General features: G+C 37.8%; 1 protein-coding gene across 1 annotated transcript in view; it reads left to right on the top strand.

Annotated features, from left to right (window-relative positions):
- LOC139685836 (protein jim lovell-like) overlaps positions 1-27792 on the top strand; it is a 135738-nt gene that overhangs the window by 66755 nt on the left and 41191 nt on the right. The window contains exons 2-3 of the mRNA XM_071582953.1: positions 23198-23369; positions 25985-26455. Of these exons, the coding sequence (XP_071439054.1) occupies positions 23198-23369; positions 25985-26455 (643 nt within the window). The remainder of the gene's footprint in view (positions 1-23197; positions 23370-25984; positions 26456-27792) is intronic.

Genomic DNA, 27792 nt, shown 5'->3' with positions numbered 1-27792 from the left:
TCACGGGCCCTGTTTCACTGCCGTGAAAGTCTTCTCTGAGGCAAAAGAGCATAATTATTATTGTCGGAACATCTAGTAGGAAAAGCGATAAACACTTTAGGTTTAAATACCACTTTAATGAAAAGGGCGTTAATTAGACCCTGTGGTCTTATATTGGCTCATTTACAAAGGGCGTTAAGGCAATTCCTTTGAGTCATACCTTGCGCTTTCAAAATGAATGAGCGTGAATGAAGGATGTTACGGTGCTGTGAAAACTCTTGCATCGCATCTATCCGTGCTTTCACTTTCTTACAATTTAACCATTTTAAATTCTTTTCTCCTTGTGCATCGTAACTACCTGTATATCTCCTTTAATTTTTAATTTTACATTATAATTAAATAAAAATTGACGGATAGATATTATTATTATTTAAAAGATTCAATTAATTGACTTTCATGTCATCAAATGGTTCTCTTTCCAATGATTATTTCATTAATCTGATAATATTACCCGTGGATGAGTAATGCAGTTGTGAGAACACCTAAAATCGTCGTTTTCAACGAATGTTTTCAAGGTAGTTGTCTTCAACACACAAAATAGTCGTTTTCAACGTAGTTTCAACGCTATAACTCTTTTTTTTGCCAAAACATTCAGTGAGCTGGTAACTTTTGGTGGTTTTTTACTCATTTGGAAAATCTATTATAATATGCGTTAAGATCAGAGTAGATTTGACCACGGTCTAATCTTCCTTAAATCTACTAAGGGAGCGATCTCACCAAAGCTTTGTTCAATTATAATGCTGACATTTATAATGATTATCTATCTAGCTTCAATAAATCTTCTGGATAGTGGAATCGAATACTCTGGACCTTTCTCTATTGTATAAAGAGTTCCTTTAATCTTGTGAAAGTAGTTTTTTCTGCTGAACGATCATAAATGACAGTCGGAGAACAAGGAAGGGTAGGAATGACTTTATCGTTTACCGAGCAGTATGATGAAGTAGAAGTATTCCCATATATTAAAATTAAATTTATATTAAAACCTATAGTAGTGAATTTGGTATTATGATTATTTTTTAACTTAAAATCTTCCATCCAACCTACTCAGCTTGCATTGGGCAAGCAAACTCTGGGGGATACTGGTAAGAGTTCAGAATGTTACCACGGTTGAAGTCGCATTTTAATGTCATTGAGTAAAAAATTAGAGCTTTGATAATGGGTTAAGAAAATGAACACTTAAAAACAGCGAGCGATGATCAATAAAAATTTGATGAACTTTGTACTCTAATTGCCTTTTTTTCTCAGAAACTGGCACGTCACTGGTGGCTTCAATTATGAATCATTCCTTAATTGATATCTGGACGTGTGAAATGCGATATGCCATTCGGAGACACCTTTTATTTCAATGCTGTAATTATAAGTAAACAGATGCAGTTTTACAAATTGCAGCTGGGACGAAGATATTCTCGTCGATAGCGTTGACCAATGACAATGGTAATGGCGAGATTTTCCAGTCAACATTTTTTCCTCTGAAATTTCACCTGTGGATATTTTAGCAACGGAACCTACTCAACGGGATTTGTAATTTTTATAAAGTCCCAATCCCTTGTCGGTACTTACGATGGATGGAATAGCTGCGCTGCTTTGAATCACTTGAGAGCATGTGAAACCGCTCGAATCATACACGCGGTTCTGCGATTCATTGGCTTTGTCACATACGATGGATCAAGGGATGAGGTGGATGGAGAGGGACGGGTGACTTTCATCCTCTGTTCTCTTTATTAGAACGATTCCATTGAGTTAATTTCAAAGGGCTGCTTTCATTGACTTGTAATGCTAAATTTAATAGCTATTAAATGTTTTAGAGAAGTTTAAAATAAGAGACTTTGCGAGTCAGTCTAATTGATGATTATTGACTCGTTTCTGAACCCAGTGAACCATAAAAGATATTATTTCCAACTACTTAGGGAGTTGATACAAAAATTCAAAGGAATTGATCAGAATGCTTCAATAAATCTGCTGGATAATATTATTTTTAATGTAATTGCAAAACGATAAAAAGGACTTTTGATTAATTATCATAAAAGCTTACATGCAACTATTTGAGGTGAAGCAAAAAAATCAGGCAGATAGAACAGACCACCTTAAATAGATTTTAGGAGTACTCCCGTACTTTATAGCAAATCAAGCTAGGAAATGTTGGATAATTATTATAAAAGGTAAGTATAGTTAATTATAGATGAATCATGCGAAAAGTTAGTATTAATGGCTGTCCTCATGCCTATATATCCTAGTGGGTCTTGATCCCTATGTGAAAAAGATCTCTTTTAAACATTAATTACGATCATGAAATTTTAGATGTGGATGAGTATAAAGAAAGATTTTCCTTCAATTGTTCCCGGCTCAACTTTGTGGAAATGCATGTTTATTAAATAAAGAATGCAATATATCTTTCCACTATCCTTTATTCACGTACAACTAGTTTCAACGCTCAAGCGTCATCATCAGGTACAAGCGTCATCATTAGGTACCTGATGATGACGCTTGAGCGTTGAAACTAATTGTACGTGAATAAAGGACAGTGGAAAGATACATTTTATTCTTCATTTAATAAAGATTTTCCTGTATTAAACACTCTTCAATGATCAAAATAAAGTTTTTCTGAATACATTATTCATCAATCAGCTGCTAGTATTTATTCCGTGATAATCACATATTTATTTTATGGTTGCTATAAATAATAAAATTCGGTTACATCAGTCACTAAAATGAAGTGCTTACACAACGATTACTCCAAATTCTGGAGCATTTTTTCAAACTTTCTCTAATTACTGTAATAAGCCGAATTTGAGTCCTAGAAATGATTTTGTTATATCTTATGGATACAGTAATATGTTTAAATTTCGGAATTCAAGCTTCGCTGATTTCAATGAAGTTATCTAAAATCATTTTACGCCATTATTTAAATAACGTATCTAAGCAGACACATTTTTTCCACTCGCAAATTTGTATCTCTTGAGGATAGATTGAGATTTTAGTATTCCCTTCCAGTGTATTTCTTCCTTTTTATGATTCATTTAAGTATACAAAAGAATATCCTAAAAAATGTTAATTATTATTGATATGGCGGGCCGCGGTGGCGGCGGGGTAACGTCCTTGTCTGCCAACCCAGAGGTTGCGGTTTCGATTCCCACCTAGGTGGTTTTTCCTCCACCTAGAGCTTGAATGTATATAATTTTTCAAATTGATATATCAATGTTCAAAGTCCGATGTAAAGGTCGAAGTGCTGTTATCGGGCTAATGTAAAAAAATAAATATATGTTTAGGATGACGAGAAAAAATCACCATAGCACAATGAAGATGAATTAAGGAAATTTGTAGAGCTGTAAGTAAATAGTCACTGAATGGTTTAGGCGAAATCAATTGGTGACAAGTGTCTGTCAAAGGGAAATAAATTTTTATGAATAGGCCTTAAAAGGTTTATCTTTTGAATCGCCACTACGAAAGCCGGAGTCTTACGAGTAATTAACTATAACCAATCTCTCATCCAATTTATTGCTACCCGGTTTCCGTTGCCTAATGTATGATTTTTCCGATCCCGTTACCTTTTTTGTACTTCTGCGTATTCGCTTCCGATATGGCTCATTGCACGAAGTGGCTTTTCCGGACCACCCACCCCTTTAACACCTCATTGAAATCCCATATGCTTCTTCTTTATGGCCAACCATAAACTATTCGTCCTTTTTTCATGTTTAATTCCCTAATGAAAAATGTTTTATTGAATATTCATTAAAATGTAAAACTTAAAAATATAGGCTCCTGTTCATAATGTCAACAACATTAAATTCACGATTCACATGTCTGTGTAGACTTAGTATTTCAATGAAATATAAAATATGACCCGAGTTTTTGCATCGTTGCACGAGATTACTTTTTAATTTAATTAATTTTGAATGGTAAACACAGTTACTTTCAAATGTATCAATTTTCTGATTTTTTTAAACATTTTCTCTCATCTTATATGCCAGAACGAAAATGCCCCTCATCAATATTCAATCAAATTCAATATGCATTAAAAGTTCTATTTCTTTGCAACATGAATTATACCTTTTCTCTTAAAAATTATTACGATATACTAGGTAGATCCACAGCAAATTTTTAGCACGATGTTCTGGTTTTACTTATTCATAAAAGATTATATACATATATATATATATATATATATATATATATATATATATATATATATATATATGTTTATGTGTAATTCTTTAAAAAATCATAAATATTAATACTTTTAAATGCTTAAAATAAGGGATTTATAAATATTAATGGCAAAGATCCGATAATTTACAATTTTTTATTCATAGATTATTGGGAGTCCTCATATGTGATTATACATTCAATAATTCCGATGCTTAGTCTTTTGAAGCGTGTGAAAAAAATTTGGTATCGGAAAAATAGTTTGCAGTTGGAAATTGTAGGAGTATTTTATCGCCCGTTTTCATTTAATCCCGGTAACTCTTTTTTGATTAGAATTTAATAATTGATCTGTGATACCTTAAAAAGAAAATCAAATCTGACTCCATATCAATGACATTTTAGCAATCCAAAGCTTAAATAGCAATATTCCAATCGTGTGTTATGAATGGATATACACAAGCATTTTTTGGCAATATTATGACATGTTCATTTGTAAAATAAAGATTTACTGATTCATGAAGAACTTCAAAATGTTGACTGAACTCATTCTTCGGTTAAGCTCATTCGTAAGCATCACCAAAAACCTCATCAAAATAGTCCTTGTGAATTGGAAATATATCAATTCCATTGTTCCAAGAAACTGCAGGAGATGCCGCGTCAGTAACTTTTAACGGAGTCATCACCTAAATGTGCATTACAATGCAAAAATTTCAGAGAGTAAAAATCATAAACCTTAGCCTGGATTCGAACCCGAATCCCTCAATATCCAGGGGAGTACTTTAGTCAGTTCAGCTACCGAGGCATCCCTTAGAGTAATAGACATTCTCGGAAATCCTAATTTTAATTTATGCAATTAAATCTAATTGTTTTAGAGTCATCCTGTTCGTTTTCTAAAACATTTCAGTCAAATCTGAATAGCAAAAGATTGTCCGTCAGTCCGCAGTACTTTCAATTGGAAAAGATTTTCAATGAATAATGCAAATCTTTCAGCTCGCAACGCAAGCTATCACACAATTTATTGTCCTCCTGTAAATTTTAGTGTGCATCAGAAGATTTTATTGGGTATTCGCCATCTACAAATGGATAATGTCATTTCATATTGTCGACTGCATTGGATATAATTAATGGTCAAGTTTAAAACAATTGAAAAATAAGAATCCCATTGATTATACCTCATCTTGGCAGCACGGCGAGAATTTGGTAGTGTAAAGAAGGAATTAATTTTGGAAGGTAACAGAGTTCAGTGAAAAGCTGTCCGTTTCGTGCAACCGTTATGGACCAAGAGAAAGTCTCATTGTCATCGATTTTTCTTACCTGGAAGTCGCCATGCACGAAGATTTTATTTACGGCTAAAACTGCTAGATAAATGCGAATAAATTGGGCTTAAAACTTAATCAGAGGAAATAATTTTAGCCGCGCATTATATTGGTGCATATGACCTAACGAGTTATGGAAATCGACTTTGGAATAGCGTAGAGTAGAGACTCCTTATTCTGTTGCGTAAAATCGAGACCACAAGAATAGGAAATATCTTGTGCGATAATTTTAAACTTGCTGGAGATGACTAATGACAGGATTATGGCAATCACCAATAAATAAAAAAATAATCACCGATTATTAATACTGTTGGGTGATGATCTAATACCCCCGTGCACTGAAGCCTCTTAAAAGTTTTTTTAAGTCAAATGAACATGAATGTTATAAATCCGTGAATTCAACTGTCGAGATTTCAAAAATTGCATAATATTTATTGATTTAACTAAAGCATCCCTTAATGAAACTAGACTGTTGTAAATAAAACAAAGCGGTTTTCTAGAAAGAGAAAACCTAGGCTAAATGTTGAAATGGGAGGGCACAAACTGGAGTAGGTGGAACAGTTTATTTAAATCGGAAGTTTTATGGATCAAAATGGTCAAAGTAGTAGAGACAAAAGGAGAAGAATGGCGTTAGGCCAAGAAGCTTTCACTAGGGAAAGAGATTTGATGACAGTAACATTGGGCACAGATGTTATGAAAAGACTCCTCAAAACTTTGATATGGAGCGGGGTTTTGTTCGGCGCGGAAACATGGTCATTGAAGCGGGATGATAGGCATAGCTTAGAGGCTTTTGTAATGTGTGTGTGGAAAAGGATGAAGAAGGTGAGGTGGACAGGAATGTAAACGTACAAATAAGTGCTAGGTATGGTAAGGAGAAGAGGAGATTGTCGATAAAAGTCAAAAGGAGGCCAAGAAGATGGATTCATTGCGTTTTGATTGAGTATGGGATGCTGGAGACTGTGATAGAGGGGAGGCAAGTATTTTTATTTTTGTGCAATGGTTTTAGCTGTATCCATCCAAAACCGAACTTAACTGGCTGAATACTAATAAAAATAATCCGAGATTGAAGAATGCCCCTCTTTCAAAGCGGTTCTCTTTCCCTCGGCTCTGTTTTTTGATTTCATACAAGTCCTAAATTAACAGAGAATAATTTGTTCTAGCTAGCGGCTTCCATCGCGTCCGTCGAGCCTAATTGTCAAACCGATTTCATTCTTTTTAAACGCAAACCATTCCCAGAAGTCAGCGGTAAGCCCACGGCTCGTGGTCGTAAACCCGTCCGCGAAGGGATTCGATCCGCCCTGCGCTGCACTGTGAGGTTCCCGTTTGAATCCCCGATAAAATAACGGGTATTTATTTACGCTTACTATTCACGTCACCCTGCGACCAACCGGGATTCCAGGATTTGACTACCGCGCCCACGAGAACACGCTGCAGAGGAAATTAGAGACTTCATAATAGGTAGGTCTAATTGCAAGTTTTGGACGCTCCTTAAGCTTGATTACGCTTCTCCTTGGTCATTTGAGAAGATTCTTCTTACGTAAGCTCTTACTTGTTTGAAAGTATTTCCTTCCCCAAGAATTGGAGTAACCAGGAAATAATTTTGGGGAGAAAAGTACGTGTAAATCACCGCTGCCCATAAAATAATATTTGACTGAGAACTTTGGAGTACGCAGCAAATATAAGCTTTGATTCTGCATTCTATCACTCTTTCAGTGACTTTACTGCACTATTGACTCGTAAATTTTATTATAGTGAATCCTAAAACTGAGCCTTTAATCAAGTTTTTCCTTAAAATCAAAGTGTTTTTTGAAAGAGTTACGTTATCATCAATAAAGAAGAAACACGTAAAACAATTTGATATTGAAAAATGTGGCCGAGGTCATAGAAATATTTTTTAATAAGTTGCGAGGTCATAGAAATATATAACGTAGGACTTGAAAACTCATCGCAAAAATAAAATGATAATACTTCCACAACAGCAATCCATTGACCGTAGGGTAACCTTAATATTGAAATCCTTTGTCGTAAAGTAACTCCTCGTTGATAAATTTAAATATTTTAGGAAAAACCATATATGTAATTAATAAATCAGTAATATACGAGGGTCATCCGGAAAGTAGTACCCGTTCGTGCCGCATGAAGTGCTGACGACGCGAGTAGCCGCTGGACGAGGTCAGATAGCTTCAGTGGCTTGTCTGCCTTCTCTGAGCCAAGTTGCGTGACGCTAGCATTGCCTGTGTTGTTTCTGTGATTGTTTACAATGTTTAAAAAAATTGAGAACGCCGCCAGTTGTGAAGTGAGGGCAGTGATTAAATTCCTCAATGCAAGAAACGTTCGCCCATGTGATATTCATCGCCAATTAAAGGAGGTGTATGGAGACAATGTAATGGACGAGTCGTCTGTTCGGCGGTGGTATCGCAACTTCAACATGGGGAGGGGGAACACACACGACGATGAGCGTTCGGAGAGACCGTCTGTCATTACAGACCAACTGGTGAGCTCAGTTGACGAATTCGTGAGGAACGATCGGCGCGTCACAATTGATGACATCCGTGAGCATTTTCCCAATGTTTCTCGAACAATTGTTCATGAAATTGTTAAACACCATCTGCATTATGCAAAAATTTGTGCAAGATGGGTCCCTCGCGTATCTCAATGAGCTGGCGGCGAAGGACTATGCAGCAGGAATACAGAAACTTGTCACACGTTATGACAAATGCCTTAATTTGCTTGGAGATTATGTTGAGAAGTAGTTTAAAGTATCCTCTTTCAAATAAAATTTTTTATGTTTGTTAATATTTACTTTTGTGTCTTTATTTCACGAACGGGTACTACTTTCCGGATGACCCTCGTACTAACGTAAGTACGGTGTTCGAACTGAAAACCAAATCCTTCCCTTACATATAGTTATGAAGTGGGTACCGATATGTATGACCGCGGTCATAGACGCTTGGGATGTCAGAAATGTTCATGTCGATGCATGTATGTTCACGGAAGTTGATCATAGAGGAATCATTCCCTGTTTTCCAAAGAGGAGACTGCAGGGCAGTCGAGGACAATCGCTTGATGCGGCGTCTGATGTGGCGACTGTGAGCCATCGTCCGGCCTGCCACTGTGAGAGATGGAGCGAATTCCTTCACGAAATTCGTAAAAACCGTGAAGCCGTAAGCCTTGTATTATGTTCACCACAGCTTTTCTTGCGGGAGGAGGAGGAAGTGCAGCGACACGCCAGGCGAACACAGGAAGGAGATGACGCGGAGTCGAGACATGGCCTGGGTGGTAGTCGAACTCAGGCATTCCAATCGCGCGGGGTGATGCCCTGTCGCCATGACATTTTGAGTCACACCAGCAATCGGCCTTTTTAGCTCCCGCGTTGAATTCGAGTGCTATAAGTGGGAATGGAAATCGATATTTCTTTGAGATATCATCCGCTTCGAACTTCGTTTTCTTTCTCGTAACAATCGTTTCTCTTGGGTCTACATAAATGCTCGGGAGGCATAAAAATACGTGGTGAACCCAACATGTCGGTGGATTATGACCTCGTTCGTAATCAGTCAACTCTTTCTACTTTTTCACTTGAGCGAAATTCTGTGCAGGATCCCTGCACCCAACTCCTGCTGTTCACCGTAGTTTTCTTACTCTATGATTTAATCTTTCGGAAGCCTTTCAGCAGCAGCAAAAAACTTGCGGTGTTTTGTGTGGAGTTCAATCATGGAGACGTTAGATGGGGTTGTGGTTTTGGTAACCGCATTGTTAGCTAACATGTACGGGGACATTTGGGAAAGAAAAATACGAAACGGCTTCTATGTGTACTTTATTGCACATGAATTTGCAATAAAAAGTGAATTGTAAGGTACAGAAAGCGCTATTCATTAAATGACGGATTTTGTGACATGTTTACCTTTGTAGTTAGAGGTTTGTGTGACCCACATAACTGTGGTCCGGTCAAAAGTCTTCAAAGTGACTGCGCCTTAACGTCATTTACCCGATGGATTAAGAGAATTCTATCAAATTTCTTCAAATTTCTAACTACTGAGCCCCGCGCAGCTCAATCTGCAGCACTCCCATGTGCCATTAGGCTTGGACGCTCGATATTCACTATGGGTACCCAATCCCTAGTTAATTAAACAGAATGTATCGGCCTCCTATCGTGCTAGCAAACAAAATATCCACAAAATTATGACCGTTGCACATTCGCGTCATAAATTAAACAAAAGAAACACGAGGCATTTCAGATATAGCGAGCACAAACAGTTGAGGAACGCACTCCAAGCATAGATGCTAAACAAAAATGTCCAATGTCCATTCTCTGGGCGAAAACTGGAATGGACACTCGGTAAGTGTGAAGCTTGCTCGAAACAGGATCACGAACCTCCTCGGGCTTGTAGCCATGCCTGTGGAAAGCGCTCGCAGTGGTATACCGCTCCAGACCTCCAATACGGATAAACTCGGATCATGCTGCATGTGGAAATTAATATGCTTGCACAAATAAAATGATTTAACATCACTTGTATTGAATGGCTTGATTCATTTTCTTCCTACCCTATTTTTACTAAGTCCCCTTTTATTTATTAACGTCATTTAAATTTTAATTTTTAGCCGGTACCTTGAATTGATTAAAAAATTAATTTGACGGTGTGGACATTTTTCGCGATAGTAACGAAATGTGAGCTGCAATTTAAAAGGAATCCATGATTAAATGAAGGAACTTAGTACCTCATTACCCGTTACCAGGGTAGACAACGTCAGGTATTTTGAGAGGAACTAAGAGTCTAGGTTTCCCAATTCCTCACGTCCACTTTTTCTCCATGATATTTTAAAAATCAATTTAAGTTCAAATGTTTAAGAATATACCAATAAATGAATTATTTAGCCATGGATGTGTGTTGCTTGGAGTGAAAAACGGGTTCATTTCAAAAGATTTCGAGATGTAATACGGGTTTCCGTAATGTTTACATAATTATTTTTAACATTTCAATATCAATCGCTAATTTCATTCGCCCTCTCCTGAAAGGTTACATAAGCTGCTAAGATTTTTATTTCAATAGGGAGTCACTTGCGATTCGCCTGTCGGATGAATGCAGCAGTAGGAGGAAGTGAAAAACAAAGAGGGCACTCGGATCAAAGCAACTCAAGTGTCACTTCGGGCATGAAGCTTGCGCCTAAGAAAATGTGGACTCATTCAATTTATTTGAATAATCTGAATTAATGTAACTGACATCAATTAATCTCTTACGCCAGTAGGCATAAATATCTCAGAGGAAGATTTACAGTCATGCAGAAAGAAAACTTATTCTTGCATCAACATTTCCTCTCCCTTCGTAAATTTTTAATTTCGTTTCAAATTTCTCTAATTCCAATTCTGGGGATCTACAAACTACATTTATGGGGCCTTGTAAATTTTCAGATTGTAAATCAAAATCATTTCATGAATTCATTGCGGATAAATTAGCCACAGTTGACATTTGTCAGCAAATGCCTTAAATTCGTTCTTTTGTAATTTTAAAACTTTCTCTCCGAATTCATGGCTTAATGACATCGTTTTTAAAATGCCTCTCGAATTTTTGATAGACCCTTGATGATTTTTTCCCCTTCCTCCACGAGAGAATGTTTATAATTAGCATGTGTAGGCCACTATGGGTATTCTCCCCTGAAGCATATATAATTATGTAGCATTGTGATACCATTAATCAAATAATATTTGGAACTTACTCAAAATTCTATTAAAAAAACGTAAATTTGAGAGGATAAGTGACTACATACAGTGCGAATGATAAAATCGGAGACAAATGTGAAAGATACCGACCAAGTAGTCATACAACTCATGCATCTAGGATGATAATAAGAATAATGTATCGAAGCATGGAGTGGGAATGGTAAAGTTTTTAAGTGCATTCAAATTTGGATTGAGTTGCAATAGAGATAGAGGAATTAGACCTCATTGAGTGGGCAGTTGTCGGCAGGTAAAAGGGCCTGCATGTTTCGATGACCCATTGAGATATTTTATGACAGAAGCAATGACAATTTATTCTGGTAGTGTCACCCATATATACATATATATATATATATCACAGGAGATGGTAGGGGGTCTACTTATCGTCTGGTTCTCACTTCTAAGGCGTCTGAGATTATTGGAGATGCCAATATAAGTGATGCAGACAAGATGAACACATTAATTAGGCAAGCAACTGGAATCTATCTTGATTATATTTCCACGATATCATCGTGTCCTAAAGCATGATAACAAATAAGTAGGGACTGCCATGAATAACTATGAGACCCGGAATAGTCGGGCGGGTACAATGCACGCCAGCAGAGGAGGCAAGGTCTCCGAGGTCAAAATCACATAGCATCCTTGCGCAGTCCAGTTTATAGCAGCTGATGGGTGAATTGAAAACACCGTTAGAATATGAACTTGAAATATGAGGACGGTGTTAAAGACAGGGAAGTACGGGAAAATCAAGAAAGAGAGAGGGAAAATAGATGTTTTTGGGGGAGATGGATGAATATCGTGGATTATTGAAGCAACATATACAACGTTTTATTTAGCGGAGGGGAAGTGATTAGCATGGGGTGGTCGCAAATTCCAACAAAAACGTAGGAGAAAGTGTTGACCTCAAATCACGTGAGCGATAGCATAATATGGGTAGATATGGAAGCAGTTTTACGCAATTCTACACCCCACTCATACTTCCTGGGTCTTTCCAAAAAATAAGTACATAGTCTTTTCTCGTCGTCTATTTTAACTCAAAAGTCGTTATCTGGATCTGTGGCTCAGGGACGGACAGTGGACCGTATTTTATCCGCGGAAGTTCTCCGAAGGGTTCGGGAAAGCGCCTTCTTCGTGGCCGAGTACTTGGCCAAGCACAAGGTAGCAACGCTACTCCAGCCACCCTACAGCCCCAATACGGCACCGTCGGACTTCTTCTGTTCCCAAGAATAAAAAGGAGCTTGAAAGGCACACATTATGTAACGCTAGATAACGTCAAATAGGGGCATGACGAGGTACCATATTGAGGTCCTCGTCGACGCCTCCTAGAAAGCGTACCGAGGCTGACAGAGGCGCTGGTATCGGATCGTCGATGCAAAAGGGTGCTATTTTGAAGAATTATAGTAATGTGTACGTAGATCTGTAATACATTTTTCCCAGTACTATTCTACTTAGTTAAGAGATAGACTCTGTAACCAACTATATTTTGCGGTACATTTACCTCACTTTGGACTTTTTAGCTTTTGCTGTACCTGAGGATAATGCATAGGGGCTGAAACGCGTTGCACGAAATTCGAGGGAAAAGTTACAATTTTATTATTTTGCTTAATTGCTGATTTCCACAAATTTAGAGCCTGCCACTTTTATTATTAGGTATTATTATTAGGTACTTCGTCGGCAGATTTCATGTTTGCCCCTATCGGATGAGGAATCGCAACATAATATTTGCTCATTAATATATAATATCAAATCCCAGGAATTTAAACGGGAAAACTATAAGAAAATGGAATTTGAATACTTTGACCTAGACAAAAAGAAATAAATGCAGGCAAGCTGTTCATAATATTTTGTATGGTGACCAGGCAATTGATACAGTTGTGGAAAGGTGGGGATTTCTTCTTAAAAAGCTGCAAACAAAATAATGGGAACGGTTAAAAAAATGATTAGGAAGCCATGGATTTGAAATTTATTGTTAGGAAGATTAATGGGAGAAGGAAATGGTAGAACGTAAACAGAATTAAGAAGAAGAAAGTACAAAGACATGAGTTATAATAAGGCGAGAAATAAATGGGGCGAAAGATTCAGGGTTCGATAATATGGGGGGGATAACAAAGACGAGCTGAATTTGGGAGAGATGAACAGGAAAGTGAAAGAATAGCCAGGATGTAAGAAAGAAAATCCTTCTACTAATTCAGATACACGGCAGAAAAACTATTGATCAAGTATAAAATATTCAGGCGAGAGGGAAATAATGCCGGGAGGAATAATATAATAAATAAATTAAGCTAATAATTTTAGACGTGAAAAAATAATCAGCTGCAGAATATGAGAGACTAGGTCCATGCGTAATTGTAGCGTATTGGAAAAGGAATGAAACGAAGTGGGACGAAAAAAGTCTCCTCGCCTGCGTTTCTATTCAAACACCGAAAGATTTTGGAAAACATGGAAGGAAGAGTTATCCGTAGCATTTATGATTCAGTTAATTTACCACAAGACTTCAATCATCGTTGATTCCCATTCCATTAAAAGTAAAGCGACAGTATGTGAGAATTAATTGACCATGAGTTTGATTTCGCACATGGCAAAATTGTTACTTAGGGTCACAAAAATGAATGAAAAAATAGCAAACGGTTAGTAGTAGAAGGTCAATGTATAGAGGGAATTTAAATGAAGGAAATAAATTAGTAATTACCCACCAAATTTTTGTGGAATCAAAGTTACTTCTTTCATTGAAATATGTTGTGCAAATTCCATTAAGCTACGCCGGAGACAACAAAGTAGACAAATAAGGTGTTATTCCATAGCGGTAATGATGTTACTGATAGGTATACAGAATATTACCATGTTATATTTGTTTGTTTCATCGATTTAGAGAGGAAGCGTTAACATATTAAAGTGAACACAATTAGCAAGCGTATTAAAGAAAATAGATTGGGCTGAATTTGGTTTCTTCGACTAATCTTAGTTGAACTTTTCCAAAACCTGTAAATGTCTCAGACTGCGTAAGTGAATATAAGAGTGTGAGAATCAGATGGACTATGATTGACATAAGAAAAAACAGGAGTTTTCAGATTGAAAATCACAATCACCTGTGTTTTCCACGTTTATTCGGAGTAAAGGTTAAGGAAGGCAAGGGAAAACCCAAGCTAGGAAAAAAGGAAGTTAAGGGAACTCAAACAGGTTTATTGATCAAGCTTTAATTAGTTAGCCAGCCAAGTGATTTTAGTCATTGATGAGCGCATTACAAGACCATTTAATGGGTATGGGATGAGAGCTAATGATTAAGAAACGAAATTATTACGTTTTAATGTCTGAGGAAGAATAAATTAATCATTAACGCAGGAGGGCATAAACTAGAGCATCCAGTTCACTTAGTCATGAAGTGTTTTACACTAATACAAGCGAAGCAATTAAGAAAATAGAAAAGATTTTTGTTACTTAAATAAGCATTTTAATTGGCTAGAAATTTAATCTCAGTGAAAATTGGTAATGATAAGATTCCTGAAAATTTTGTGATGGAATGTAGTTTTGCATGACTTTAAAACTTGGTCGCCTTAGACGAGGACAAACGTAGATTAGAACGTGTTCTACGTGTGAGTGAAGAAGAATGGAAAAGGTAAAATGGACAGAAAGGAAAATAAACGAAGAAGTTCTGTGAATGATAGTGGAATGGAGCAGGTTATTTGAAGAAATCTGAAAAAGGTAGGAACAGAGTGGGGCAGGGCGTTTTGGATGGTAATGGAATGTTTAAAACTGTAATAGAGGAGAGAGTGTTTGCAAAGGAAGTGGAGGAAGGAAGAGAGCAGGCTCTTAAGGCGGCATGAAGGAAGGTGGTAGGTATGTGGAGGTAAAATTTGGCTAGTTGTAGGACATCGTTTTGGGGTATTTAGTGTCGTGTTAGGCATGGCTTAGAATAGTGCAAAACTTGTGTTTATCAACATGACCGGTCGGCTGATTTTATATTAAAGAGGAACAAGAGAAGCCATTTTTGCTCGCCGAAATATCGTAGAGAAGAAATACCACGTATCTTTAGTGCACTGGTGAACAAAAAAAAATATTTCTGCAACGTGATTTTGGATATAATGCTGCGTGGTCTTAAATAATTTGGAACGATCGGCAATAATCGAAGAATTTGATGCCCGCAATAAATTGCATATGGTAATGATTAGATGTGGGAAAGCATAGATGAAACTAAAACAATTAGAGAGATAATGCAGAACAGCTCACTATCGCCCCTGATATAGGAGGCATATTCATAAAGTAAGGGCCGTCTGCTTATATTTAAATATTGGCGCCTCACAACACAGTTTTACTCCTGCAGCGCCATCTACTGATTCAATGAGAAGCTATAGCAGCATTTGTCTTGTTTCAGAAGTCGTTTGCTTGTCCGTGCAGGCAAACAACAATGTCCGCGACAATCTTTCAACCCGCCAGCTGTGAAGTGCGTTCTTTCATACGATTCTTGTATGCAAAAGGATTGTCGGCTGCTGAAATTCATCGGGAGTTATTCCTAGTTTATGGACCTACAGTTATGAGTGAAGGAAAGGCTAGGCAATGGTGCCTTTATTTTAAAAATTGGCGAACAAATGTCCATGACGAAGACCAAAGTGGCAGGCCCAGTATTCTGACCGATGAAATTGTTTCGCAAGTGGAACAAAAACTGCGATGTTATCGTCGATTGACGATGAATGGCCTGGCTGAACAATTTCCTCAACTTGGACGCACTACTGTCTACCATATTGTCACGGAAAACCTCGGATACCACAAATTGTGTGCAAGGTGGGTACCGAAACACTGCTGCCAAAACCAATAAGAAAATTCAAGATTTTCGTTGGGAACTCTTTGACTACCTACCGTACAGTCCTGACTTTGCACCAAGCGACTACTTCCTCTTCTTGCACTTGAAACAGTGGCTCGGTGGACAAAGTTTTGAAACCAAAGAGGAACTCAAGAACGGCGTTGTCAATTGGTTCAACTCTCAGGCGGCGAGCTTCTATGCAGAGGGGTCAAAAAAGCTGGTGAAGTGGTACGAAAAATGCTTAGAAGTGAACGGCGATTATGTAAATAAGTGAAGTAAGTTTGTAGCTAACTAACAGTGGCAATTAAATGTGTTTCATATGAGTATATTTTTTCCTGTGACCAAACAGCCCTTACTTTATGAGCATGCCTCGTATAATTAATATGGGTACTGGACAGTGAACGAATTCGAGGAAATTTGAATTGAAGGCGGATTGCGCTTGTACAGAGGAAATAATGGTATGTTGCGATATGCAGGCGATTTACTTACTGAGAAGAAAGGATGTCTGACAAGAATGGATGGATGAGAGGATGAAAAAGTAGAGCCTCAAGATTGAATGATGATATAAACATGATTAGACATATTCACAAAAAAAAAGAAATACTTCAAAAAGTGGGTTAGGAGAAACTTCTATGGGCATTTATACATAAATGAAGAATAGGGAAAGTAATTGGACACAGTCTAAGGTACCATAGATTACTGACGACCAGGCAATAAAGAGCCATTAAGGTGAATCAGCTGAATCACAAGAATAAATTTATAAAAGCATTTTATGAATAAAATAGGAGAAAGAACTATGAGTGAATGAAAATATTGCCATGGCGTGGGGTAGCTTGATTATCTGCTGCAAATTAGTCGACTTGTTAATATTAATCTTGACTAAGTAAGGTTGCCGCCCTCAGTGACCGTTGGGTTACGTCTTATCCAGAGAATCCAGAGATCGTGGGTTCGACTCTCATATGGGTGAATTTTTCTCTGTTCAGGGCTTGGGTTTATATGATTGTCCTTGTTGTTTGTTGTTAAATATTTGTCATTTGAATGAAAATGCCGAAACTTGGCTGTTTATTCATTAGACTAAATAAATTAGTGTTTGAAATAGTAATCAACCATTAATTTAAACGCTTGTGGAAAGTGATTCACTGCAGCAAATCGAAATTCTTTCTGTTTACACGCATATATGTTTATATTGTATAGCCAGACGAGTAAAGAGTTTCTTGCATACTCATACTTGTGTACCAAAAATGCTAATAATCACAACGAAATACCGTGAAACCATCCGAAACGGGCATCTTCATCCACATTTCAATTTAATGTGACCTGGTTTTCGTTTCTCGTGCTCAAATACAGTCGGAACATCTTCAAATGATTACTGAAATTCTCGGTATCCGTCCATTTAAAAAAATACATCTCATCCTCTCTGTCTCTCTCTCTCTCTTAATTCCGTTTGTTTAAAATTACCAATCCTAAGAGATGGTAAGGTGACCTAATGACAGAGTATGACTTCATTCCGAAGTAAATATGAAAAATAATGAATATTTATGCACAATGATGTTAATGGTTTGTTTAATCTCCAGATGATTTGTATTTAGATTTCTGCTGAAATCATACGTGTCACAAAAATGCGATATCATAAATTAAGAGTATATTATTCCGTATGAATTAGCATTTGCTGTTTTTCGCCGACCTCAACGAATAAGTTTTCAATTTATTTGCTAAAACATGTCCTCATCATCATCATGGATTATTAATCCGAGAATTGATTTTTGGTTACTGTCGAATCCCTCATGTCACCCAAGATTTTATATTTCTGCTTAGATTCTTGCGCTGACGTCTTTGACTATCTTCATCTCGAAATTTATCCTTGACCTTTCACTGTTACACTTATCCCTATGTTATCACCTTTCTTCTTTGGCACCACATTTTACCACCTCAAACTTGCATGCTGCTTCTGTCCTTCATATCTTTCAGCTGTAGAATATAATTCCATGAAAATTGTAAAAAGTGTTTTCATAAATCGCTTTAAAATTTACGTACCACTCACCGTTATTTTATGCTCCATCTATGTAAAAACATTTTTTTCCATTACTGTTCTGGTAACTATTTTTTTGACATTTATTTATAATTTCTTTTTATTGTTTATCATTATTTCTATCACCTCTGATTTCTTCCATTGCCAGCGATATTTCTGCCAAAGTACCAAACCCCTTCCTCTTTTTCCCTTGTCTTTCGTTGGTCTTTTTAGTCCATTATATCACAACCTCGAACGCAAATCGAATCGTGAAGACGAATAACCATTAACTTGTTTTGATACTTGCTTTTCCTGACGTTGTACTCTTTCTTAAATCATGCTCATTATTATCATGGCTTTCAAACCGAGTGTTGGTTGTCGTGAAGATCGATATAGTATGGTTTTTAATGAACGTACCGGCTTCGAACCCCAGAGACCCGGGATCGAATCCCGAAGGTGTTAATATGTTTTAGTGATATCCGGATCCCTACTTTGGGTGCCAGGCCGAGAGCACTTCAAGTGAAGTACACCGTCCGTCGAACGAGACATTAGATTGAGGACTCCTTCACGCCTTTCGTGAAGAGTAAGCAAATGCCTACTCCGAGTTTCTCCCCACCGTTCCTTCATTCTCTGAATATCCTTCCTCTACCAAATTACCCCTCTGAACCTATTATCTTCTTATTCCTGACATATGTCCCCTTAAACTTTTCTGCACTAAGTCTTTATCTATTCAAAAAGGCCGTCCACATATGACAGCACACTTAATTCTTCCCACGCATATACGCTGCCTTACATCTTGACTTTGTTCTCGTTGAGTTTCCCCTCACACTATTCACTAAAGCTCAGGGTCGACAGTGAACAACCCTACCTTTTTACTCTGCTTATTTAAATTACATGCGCATTCTCTACTGCTCCTCTACATCTTTCAATTTCAAACTAGTTCTCATAAATTCTCTCCCACTTCAACTTCTTGGTTGATATAGATTGTCATTGTCTTTGACCTATTTGTAATTATTCGGGAGCTGACACATTTTTTGACCTTTTCTTTTAGAGTGGAGACAATTGCGTTGTTATTAAAGATCATTTGGTATAATATAGGTTAATGTAATATATTACATTAGTGTAACATTAGTATAGTCATGCAATTGTACCACTCTACATGATCTTAGAATTTATGTGCATTAACGGCGCATATTCACGGGCTTAGTCGTAGAGGGGAAAGTCGTAAAAGAAGGAATACATGGTAAAACCATCAGATGAGACACGTAGAGCGGATAGATAATGATATAAGTCAAAGGGAGAAAATATGCTGACATGAAGCCGCTAGCCGATTGAATAATTGATTGGAGACCTGCGTCAAACCAAATTTATGATTGATGACTAGTGAGGATGATTCTATCAAAATGAAATACACTATGTTATCCCACAGAAGAGCTTTATTGTACGACCCGGGTTTCGTCGAAGATCGACATCATCAGGTACAGAATATTCCCAGTCTGGGTTTAAATACATTTTTCAAACTGTGTGAGGGGGGGGCTGGAGGGGGTGAGGGAGGTTTGCAAAAATCGTTAGGAGGTGATTGGGATGAGAGGGAGAAAGGGTTAGGGGGTGGAGATGAGTGTCCAACTTGGGAAGGTACGGCGGTTGACGGAGAGGGGAGGGGAGGCACCACAGGTGGTAAAGCACCTAGGTACTTACCTAAGTTAAGGAGGGGGGAATGGGAAGAGTCTATAACATCGTTAAGGAGAATATTTGACCCGGACACATTTCTTAATATTTCAAATTTCTCTAAACAGTCGAGCTTGAGTCCCTTATTTAATATTTATTTTATTTTATTTATTTATATTATTAAGTTTTTAATTTATTTTAAACCCAGACTGGGAATATTCTGTACCTGATGATGTCGATCTTCGACGAAACCCGGGTCGTACAATAAAGCTCTTCTGTGGGATAACATAGTGTATTTCATTTTGATATGAAGCAATTCCACAAAGTTACTATGGATACAATTAACCAGGATGATTCTAGTAAAACATTTATTTCAGATAATCAGCTGATAAGAAAAATAAGCCGCATAATAATGAAACTGCTATTCTTTGCCGATAAATATTCTCTTATTTCCTTCACTCTTCTGTAGAGTGTAACAAACTTTGAACAATTCAATTATGGGTTAGGTTCACTTGAATGTATGCATTTTCCTGCATCGTCTTCCATGTTATGGATACAACGGGGCACTACTAAGCATCCATATTTCTCTTCGTCTGGCACATAAGTTTCACATAAGTTTTATAATCCCTTGGAGATTCTTTTTGCCAGAATGACTTGTATCTCTGAGGAAATACGGTATCTAATTCTTGCTTGTAAATGTCTTCTTTTACATATTTTTTCTTGCGTCCTTTCCATCAACGCTGTCTCCTTCATTTGGTATAATTTCATTCAGTTCTTTCTCAATTGTAAAGTTTCTTCATGCATTCTTTCTTTTTCTCTCCTTCGCCTTCTTTCGTAAATGGCCGAGAACTTGAAGAATCGTATCTAATCTTAACTGGTGCCTTGTATTGAATTCTTGCAATTTGTTCCAAATTTTCTCTATGATAATTTATTAGTTTATAGTTGCATCATTTCCCCTTATTTTTTGTTAATTTCCCTTAATTTATATTGAATTGCTTTTCTAAAAAAATATTTTCAATTTCATGAATTTCTTTGATTATTTTGTGCATTTTCGGCTCTAATATAGTACCAAGAATACTTCATCAACTCATTGAATGGCTTTCCTTTGTCCCAATTTCTCTTCTGCTGCTTTGAGGTTGCCATTTTTTGCAATTTTCCGGATACTTTTGATCTTTTAGCACATTCATTTTCTCAGTCCTTTTGAAATTGAAAATAAACAACTTGGCTTTTCCACATAGTTTCTATGTGGAAAAGCCAAGTTTTTTATTTTCAATTTCAATATGAAGATTTTCCACCAAGTGACGCCCGAAACTGTTATATTCTCAGTCCTTATTTATGATTTTCTTAAATTTTAAATGGTATTTTGTTTTCTAAATGTTTTCCAATTACAAGCGTTCGTTCACCCCTCGTCTAAGTTTCTTAAACATCTATTGACAATTGTTTATTTTCATACGAATAATTTTCGACATTTGGAATTGGGATTTCCTGTAATCCTTTCATGGTTTCGAAATACTCGATTCATCCTAGTTAATTTTTTTCCCGTGAATGTTTTCCTTTTGTACCATCATCATCTATAGTGATTTCCAGCATAGTTTAACCATTTAAAGTTCTATTTGATTCTGATTGTAAACTATAACTATCCTCCTTCATCATTCTTTTTTCTTCGTTAAGGAATCATTTTGTTTCGCCACCTCTCATATTTATTCTCTCTCGTCTTTTCTTCAGCCTTGGGCACAGTCGCATCCTTTCTCCAAGCATTTTCTGTTTTCTTCCCAATTAGCATTGTCTATCGCCTACTGTGTTCATTTCTCCGACATTTTTCTTTCATACGAAATATATAGGCCAATTTATGGATTTGTACTCTAAGATTCCCAACCTTACAAATCCTCGTATTTATCGTACAAAGTAAGGACCGATTCAAAATTGATTGTCGTCAGTTTGATTTGCTCTCTCGAGTAGTACCCACCAATCCAAAGTCCAAAATACCCTCTGAGCACTGCCCTTATCATATACGGCTATCAGATGAATTGGCTAATTTTGCCTTTAATATCCGATTCTTGAGGTTTAGCCATCATCCTCAACATTGTTTCTTAGTAATAAGTCTTGATAAAGAGATTCACGGAGTCATTTTTTATCATTGCGTGCTGAAAATGTGTGAGGGGCTACTTTTTCTGAGATATATCATACCTGAGAGTTTCATTACACCTGTTATCAACTCAATAAACGTCAAAAATAAATGGTGCAAAACAGATAATCTTTCGCAAGTTTTCGCTGGTCTAGTGGTTTCCCTGAATGTCACAATGCCCACGTTAAAGCATCTCTTTTTCCCTTGAAGTACATTGTTTATTGTTCGCTCGAACATGATGGCCTACGCCTTGACTCATGTGAAGGAGAGCACCTGCTCCCTTTCCAGGATTGTTGATGGTCAACTCTTTGGCAGTAACCGCTCACCACCTCATTGCAACATCATAGGATTTCATGGCCCCTTTTAGGTCCAAATACCCTCCGAGCACCGTCTTTACCATATACGACTACGCATATATAAAAATCATCTGTTAATTTTGTAGTTAAGATCCAAATCTTGAGGTTTATCCATTATCTTCGACATTTTTTCTTAGTAATAAGTATTGTCAAAGATATTCGCGGGGTTATTTTTTATCATTTCTTGTTTAATAATTATATATCACTGCTGATTCATCGTATTCGTTCAGAGTTTGCTTATATTTTTTATCACTAACATATAGTTTATAACAAATATCCTAATATTTTTATTTTCCTAATCTATTCACCTGCAACTTCACGTTCCCTCTTATATATGTTTTTGTGGTTCAAGGACTAATATAATAACGGCGAAAATGGTATAAATGCAAGTATCAATCCGCTCATTATTAATATTTAAATTTGGCCTTGTGATTCAGGGATTAGCCTGACATCCTAAGCATTTTTGCATAAGAAATTATGTCACTTTTTAGGCCGAGAAATGCATCATTTTTGTATGTTTTTTAAGCTATTGAATTACTTCCTTTCGAAATGCAAGTAATAACTCGGAGGTATGGCACAAGCCTGTAAAATATTTGCGAATGCAACTCAGATTGTGAGGGTAAAAGGTAATTATGTGGTTCATTTTTAAAACCTAAAGCGTTATAATTTTCTTGCCAACATCCGAGGTAATCATATGTAATTGAGTTTGGGTTGACCATTGTAATTTTTTATTAATTGTTGATTGTTTATCCACGCAAAATGTTTCTCTATAACTTGACTTAACTACCATTGTGAAATATGGTCTAAAAATTGGTCTTCATCCTGGTCGTGTATTCTGCCATTCCAGCAACTTTCCCATTTCTTCAGTCCAAACATAAGTTCCTCCAATAACATGGATATAAATTTCCATCCCTGCCTTTGAATGCCTCAAAGTATGGTCCTTCCTTAAATGTATCAAGTGCTCGTGCAAAATAATTACGGGTATAAATAAATTTGTCTTGCTTCGGACTACATTCTCATGTTTTCTTTTTCAGTCCGTTTTTCCAGAGGATATTCTCGGAAAACCCCTGCAAGCATCCTGTCATCATATTAAAAGACCTCAGGAGATGGGAAGTTCAAGGAATCGTTGACTTCATGTACAAAGGCGAGATAAGTGTTGCTCAAGAACATCTTACCTCTCTCATCAAGGCTGCCGAATCGTTACAGGTAAGAACAAATTCTGTATTCGGTGGAGCGGGGAGGGGGGAGAGGCCGTGGGCAGACGGGCACGAGACTGCCTGCCAAAGGTCATTTTTCGCTATTTCACGTCGGGGAAGATTCCACAGCTCAAGTAAAGTTCATCAATTAGGCAGATGTCACCCCGTGATAATATTTAATACCAATCCCGATTCAGTTTTTATCAGTAACACGGGGATACCTATAAGGTATATTTATTTAGCGTTTCTTTTTCAATAAAATGCCGTAATAGGTATATAAACTATTTTCTTTAAAACTTTCTTTGCCTTCAATGAAATATGTAAACCACGTCCAAATTGCCAATGCTAATAATAGGAATCCTAGTTTATAATTTTGCAGTAATTAGGCTGTCTTTTGAGAAAGAGCACACTCAATTCAAATTTTAAAATGAATTATTTTTATGTCGTATTTTACATACCGACTATACCAAATGATAAATCTCATTGTACAATCTACAGCCTTGAAATATTTTTTTTTAGTTTTCGCGCTTTGAATGAGTTCAGTTCTTAAGTCATTTCTGTCCCAATAAATCCACCGTGGGAATTATGATTTTTAATTCACAATAAAAACTTCACTGTCTATCACTCGATCCGACAAGCCCTTTATATATGAATTAACGATATCTAAGCGATCCAACCTTAAGGATATTTAAAAATCTGAGCTCGCATGTGTTAAAATACTTGAGCGTTCGGTATCACACGAGTTGAACGTGATAACTATAAAAATATTATCTTTATGACCGAAAAGTTTCAATTTTATAATTCGCTGTTTGGTTTTAGTATGTAAAATCTATCCAGATTATCCTTCTCGTAGATAAAACATTCCCAATTTCGACCATTGCGAAAGAACGCTAGAAACGTTTTTATGTGTAAAATTTTTGCTAAGGTTGATGCCTAACTGTGAATCAGAAACGACGCCTAGTAGAAAGAGATGCTTTTGGCTGCTGTCCAGAAAACCTCGGGTTCAAATCAAGGTGAATTCACGGGAAGACTCCAGCTAAACCCAATCAGTGTGATTACCTGGGTACTTGAACTTGACGTGTAAGTATTTACGATACGATACGAAGTTGACCCTCCACCCTTGGGTATCGAGCCAAATTCCGGGTTTAAGAACTCAAGTTTAGCCTTTATTAGTAATATTCAACAAGCCCTGAAATCAGGCAATTTTGTTTTTATATCAACTATATTTAATTTTAATGAAAAACTTCATAATTTTTTATCTTTATTGCTCAAAAACTTCTTCATTTTTGTCATTTTTGATTTCAAAAATCTATCAATTTAAGCGTGATTTTTCAATAAAAATCTTTTCTCATGAAAAGAATATTTGGCAAATCAGCAAATATAAAGTTCCGCCTCAAATTTGGAACAAGGAAATGAGTGCTGGAACTCGAAAATAAAAGACACCTCGCGTTATTCATGGAAGGTACTCATCAAGTCTATCGGCGAAGGCGAGTAGTTCCTTATATATTTCTAATATATGAAAAGTTTGTTTTCGATTCAATCAAAATTTCCGATTTTTAACCCCTTATAATGCTAAACTAGTTCTAATCTACATCTCAGAAATGAACAAAATGTTTGGTTTATTAGGTTAAGGGAAATCCAAATTCTCCTAGATTGCATGGTTTGTTGACTGGGTAGTCATATTACTGCAAGGTGTGTTAGGATCCATCCCACGCCGAAGGCGATGACCAGGTCAGCCAAAAACAGGTTAAGCCGTAAGAGAATATCTCAGAACGAGAGTAATATGAATTCATTCACAAGTAATAAACTTGAAATTACCTTCAAAAACCGACGGAGGAAAAATATATTCACAAGCAAGTCTCAAATTGCGATAAAATCACAGCATAGTTTATTTAAATCGGGAATTCGAAATTTCTTTCTCTGCACAGGTATTTATCTATTGTATCTTTCATAGGAGCATATAAGAATAAAAGAGTAACTTATTTACTAAATTCTAGGTCTCTCTCTGAGATGGCTCTAAGGACCCGCGTGCCCCTATGACTTCTGAAATTTCTCGATCAGGGGTCGAATTGTTTCCCTATGAAGATCTGGTGACTAAAAATTCATACAGATCGAGTTATGACGTGTACTTAAGTTGTGTGATGATCATTATTAAGCCCAAGCCCCTCCGTAGTAGAACTCACCGCAAACGCCGTAAGCATCGTACTCATAGATAAACCCTCTACCGACGCCGACGGCACGCATCTGCCTTGCAATATGGAGTTCTGTCGTCGCCAAATTACTATGCCTCTGGAATTTGACCATTTACGTATGCCTGGCTTGTTGTGAAGACATATGTAATGCAGTACATATCTTTTTAACAGTATTTTCATTGCCATTACAGCCATCATTTACATAAGTCGAAAATATGATATATTGCGATCTATATTTAAATCAGCGAACCATAATATATCAACTTCCTGAGCTTTTACAATTCCTAAACTTTTAAGTAGGTGAACACTGGTTCATCTCCACGCATGATGTTCTCTTCGGGAGACGACAGGTCCTCGGGTGCCGGACGGCCTCCACCGGTCGCCACCCTCGTACGCGCGCGGGACCGCACCTAACAGTCCACCCCTTGCACAGGTCCGGGGTCTGGCGCACACGGAGGAGAGGGAGCCGGGCGCGGGGCCGGAGCAACCCGCGGACACGTCGACGGCGGAGGGGGCGGCGGCCCGCGGCTCGGACGGCGTGGCCCGCGTGGAGGAGGGTGGGTCGGGCGAGGCGGGCGGGCCGTGCCTCCCCAAGGTGCTCTCGCCCTTCTGCCCCTCACCGCTGGCCGCCCTCGAGCCACCCCGGCTGCTGCCCTCGCTCGCCCCGCCTTCGGCGCACCCGCCCCCCTCCGCCCTCCCATGCCTCCCCTTCGAGGACGCCCCCGAGCACAGCCCACCCGCCCACCTCCGGCCCGCCTCCCACCTCGCCCCCACGGCATCCCTGCCGCCCCCGTACGCCGCCCACGCCGCACCCCCGCCGCCGCCGTCGGCCCACGCCCCACCGCCCGCAGCGCCGCCCAGCATGGAGCACCACCGCTCGTCGCCCCTGCCCCGGAGGAAGCAGGTGAGTGGTGACGCGCCCATAGACCCCTTATCCCCTTGGCGTGCATCGTTCGCGGTGCACGTGGTTACTTGCACGCATGAGTGTGGCACAGTTTTTGGAGACGCCGCAGCTTGGGCCTGATGGCACCGTGTTGCATCACATTTTTAAAACTCATTTTATCCGATGTATTCCGTCTCGAATCGTATTTGGATTTACTCTCCATTTTAATAGTCCGTGAGGTAACTTTTTTCATCGCCTCTTTGTAGAAATATGGTCATACAATGTGTGTGTGTGTTATTTATCATTGCGAAGATTCTTTTTAGTCTTAAAAATCATGTTGAAGAAATATGCATTGGGAGCCATAAATATTTTATATGAAAGCAACTAATGCAATGTAGACGTTATTGGAGTATACCCTCGTGACGCCAAAAGACGCATGGCAATGCCATGAAGGTAAGTTTATTTGAACGCCCTGTTGTTTATTGAGGCCAAGACTAAGACTGTTAACGTGCCCTGAAAGGATTGGTTCCCTAGGCTCATTCTAAGTGAGCTGTTTTGTATGAATGTTGTGATCCATGCATCAATCGCATCATACTGAAGTTGAATCACTTCTTTCCCAAGGAAAAGAAATTCAACTACGTCGCGATTATTTTTAGACTGGGTGATGTATATTTAAAATCAAGATATCGCGTAATGCAGCACCACAAAGACTCAAAATCCACGAATACTTTCCTGGATGTTTTTACACGCATAATTGGAATTATGAATGAATTCTGGCCCTCCACCGTGTCTTGTTTGCTCTGATACTAAGAAACGTATGCTTCTTTTGGAAATCTCTGGATAAATACCGTTAAGATCTCCGGGATGGATAATGATTTATTTTCTCTTCCCTCAATTCCCTGAAGATGGGAAAAGTCACTTCTTCGACTATACGAATTTTCTGGTTTAACTTTTTCGTTTTTTTCTTGCATCTCAAATTTTTAAATTTAAAATGTGCCACGAAAGAACATATCTTCTGTATTTACTAATGAATGCTTTCATTTTATGATTTATTTTATCAATGCGAAACATCACTCGTTGGGTTTCAAAACCGTTAACTTCTCAAAATGAATTAAAAACAGTAAAGAAATCAGTAAATGAAACCAATTGAATTTTGGATTGAGGGTCTCCCCCATATTTAAGTACAAGAATAAATTCTTGTAGAATGATCTTTTCCAGCCGATGCGGATGGCTGGAATAGGGCGACTTTTAGCGTGAGAAGTGGTGGAAGGTCTTGGGAAAGCAACATGGCCCGCGTCAGTTATCTGCTGACTGGCTGGCGGATGGCTGCTAGACTGAACCTCTGTTCGGGCGCCACT

The sequence above is a fragment of the Hetaerina americana genome, unplaced genomic scaffold (genome assembly GCF_022747635.1).
Source record: "Hetaerina americana unplaced genomic scaffold, ioHetAmer1.1.p SCAF_12, whole genome shotgun sequence".
NCBI classification, from domain to species: Eukaryota; Metazoa; Arthropoda; class Insecta; order Odonata; family Calopterygidae; genus Hetaerina; species Hetaerina americana.
The sequence above is the reverse complement of the archived record's forward strand: the minus strand, read 5'-3'. Positions and strand labels throughout refer to the sequence as shown.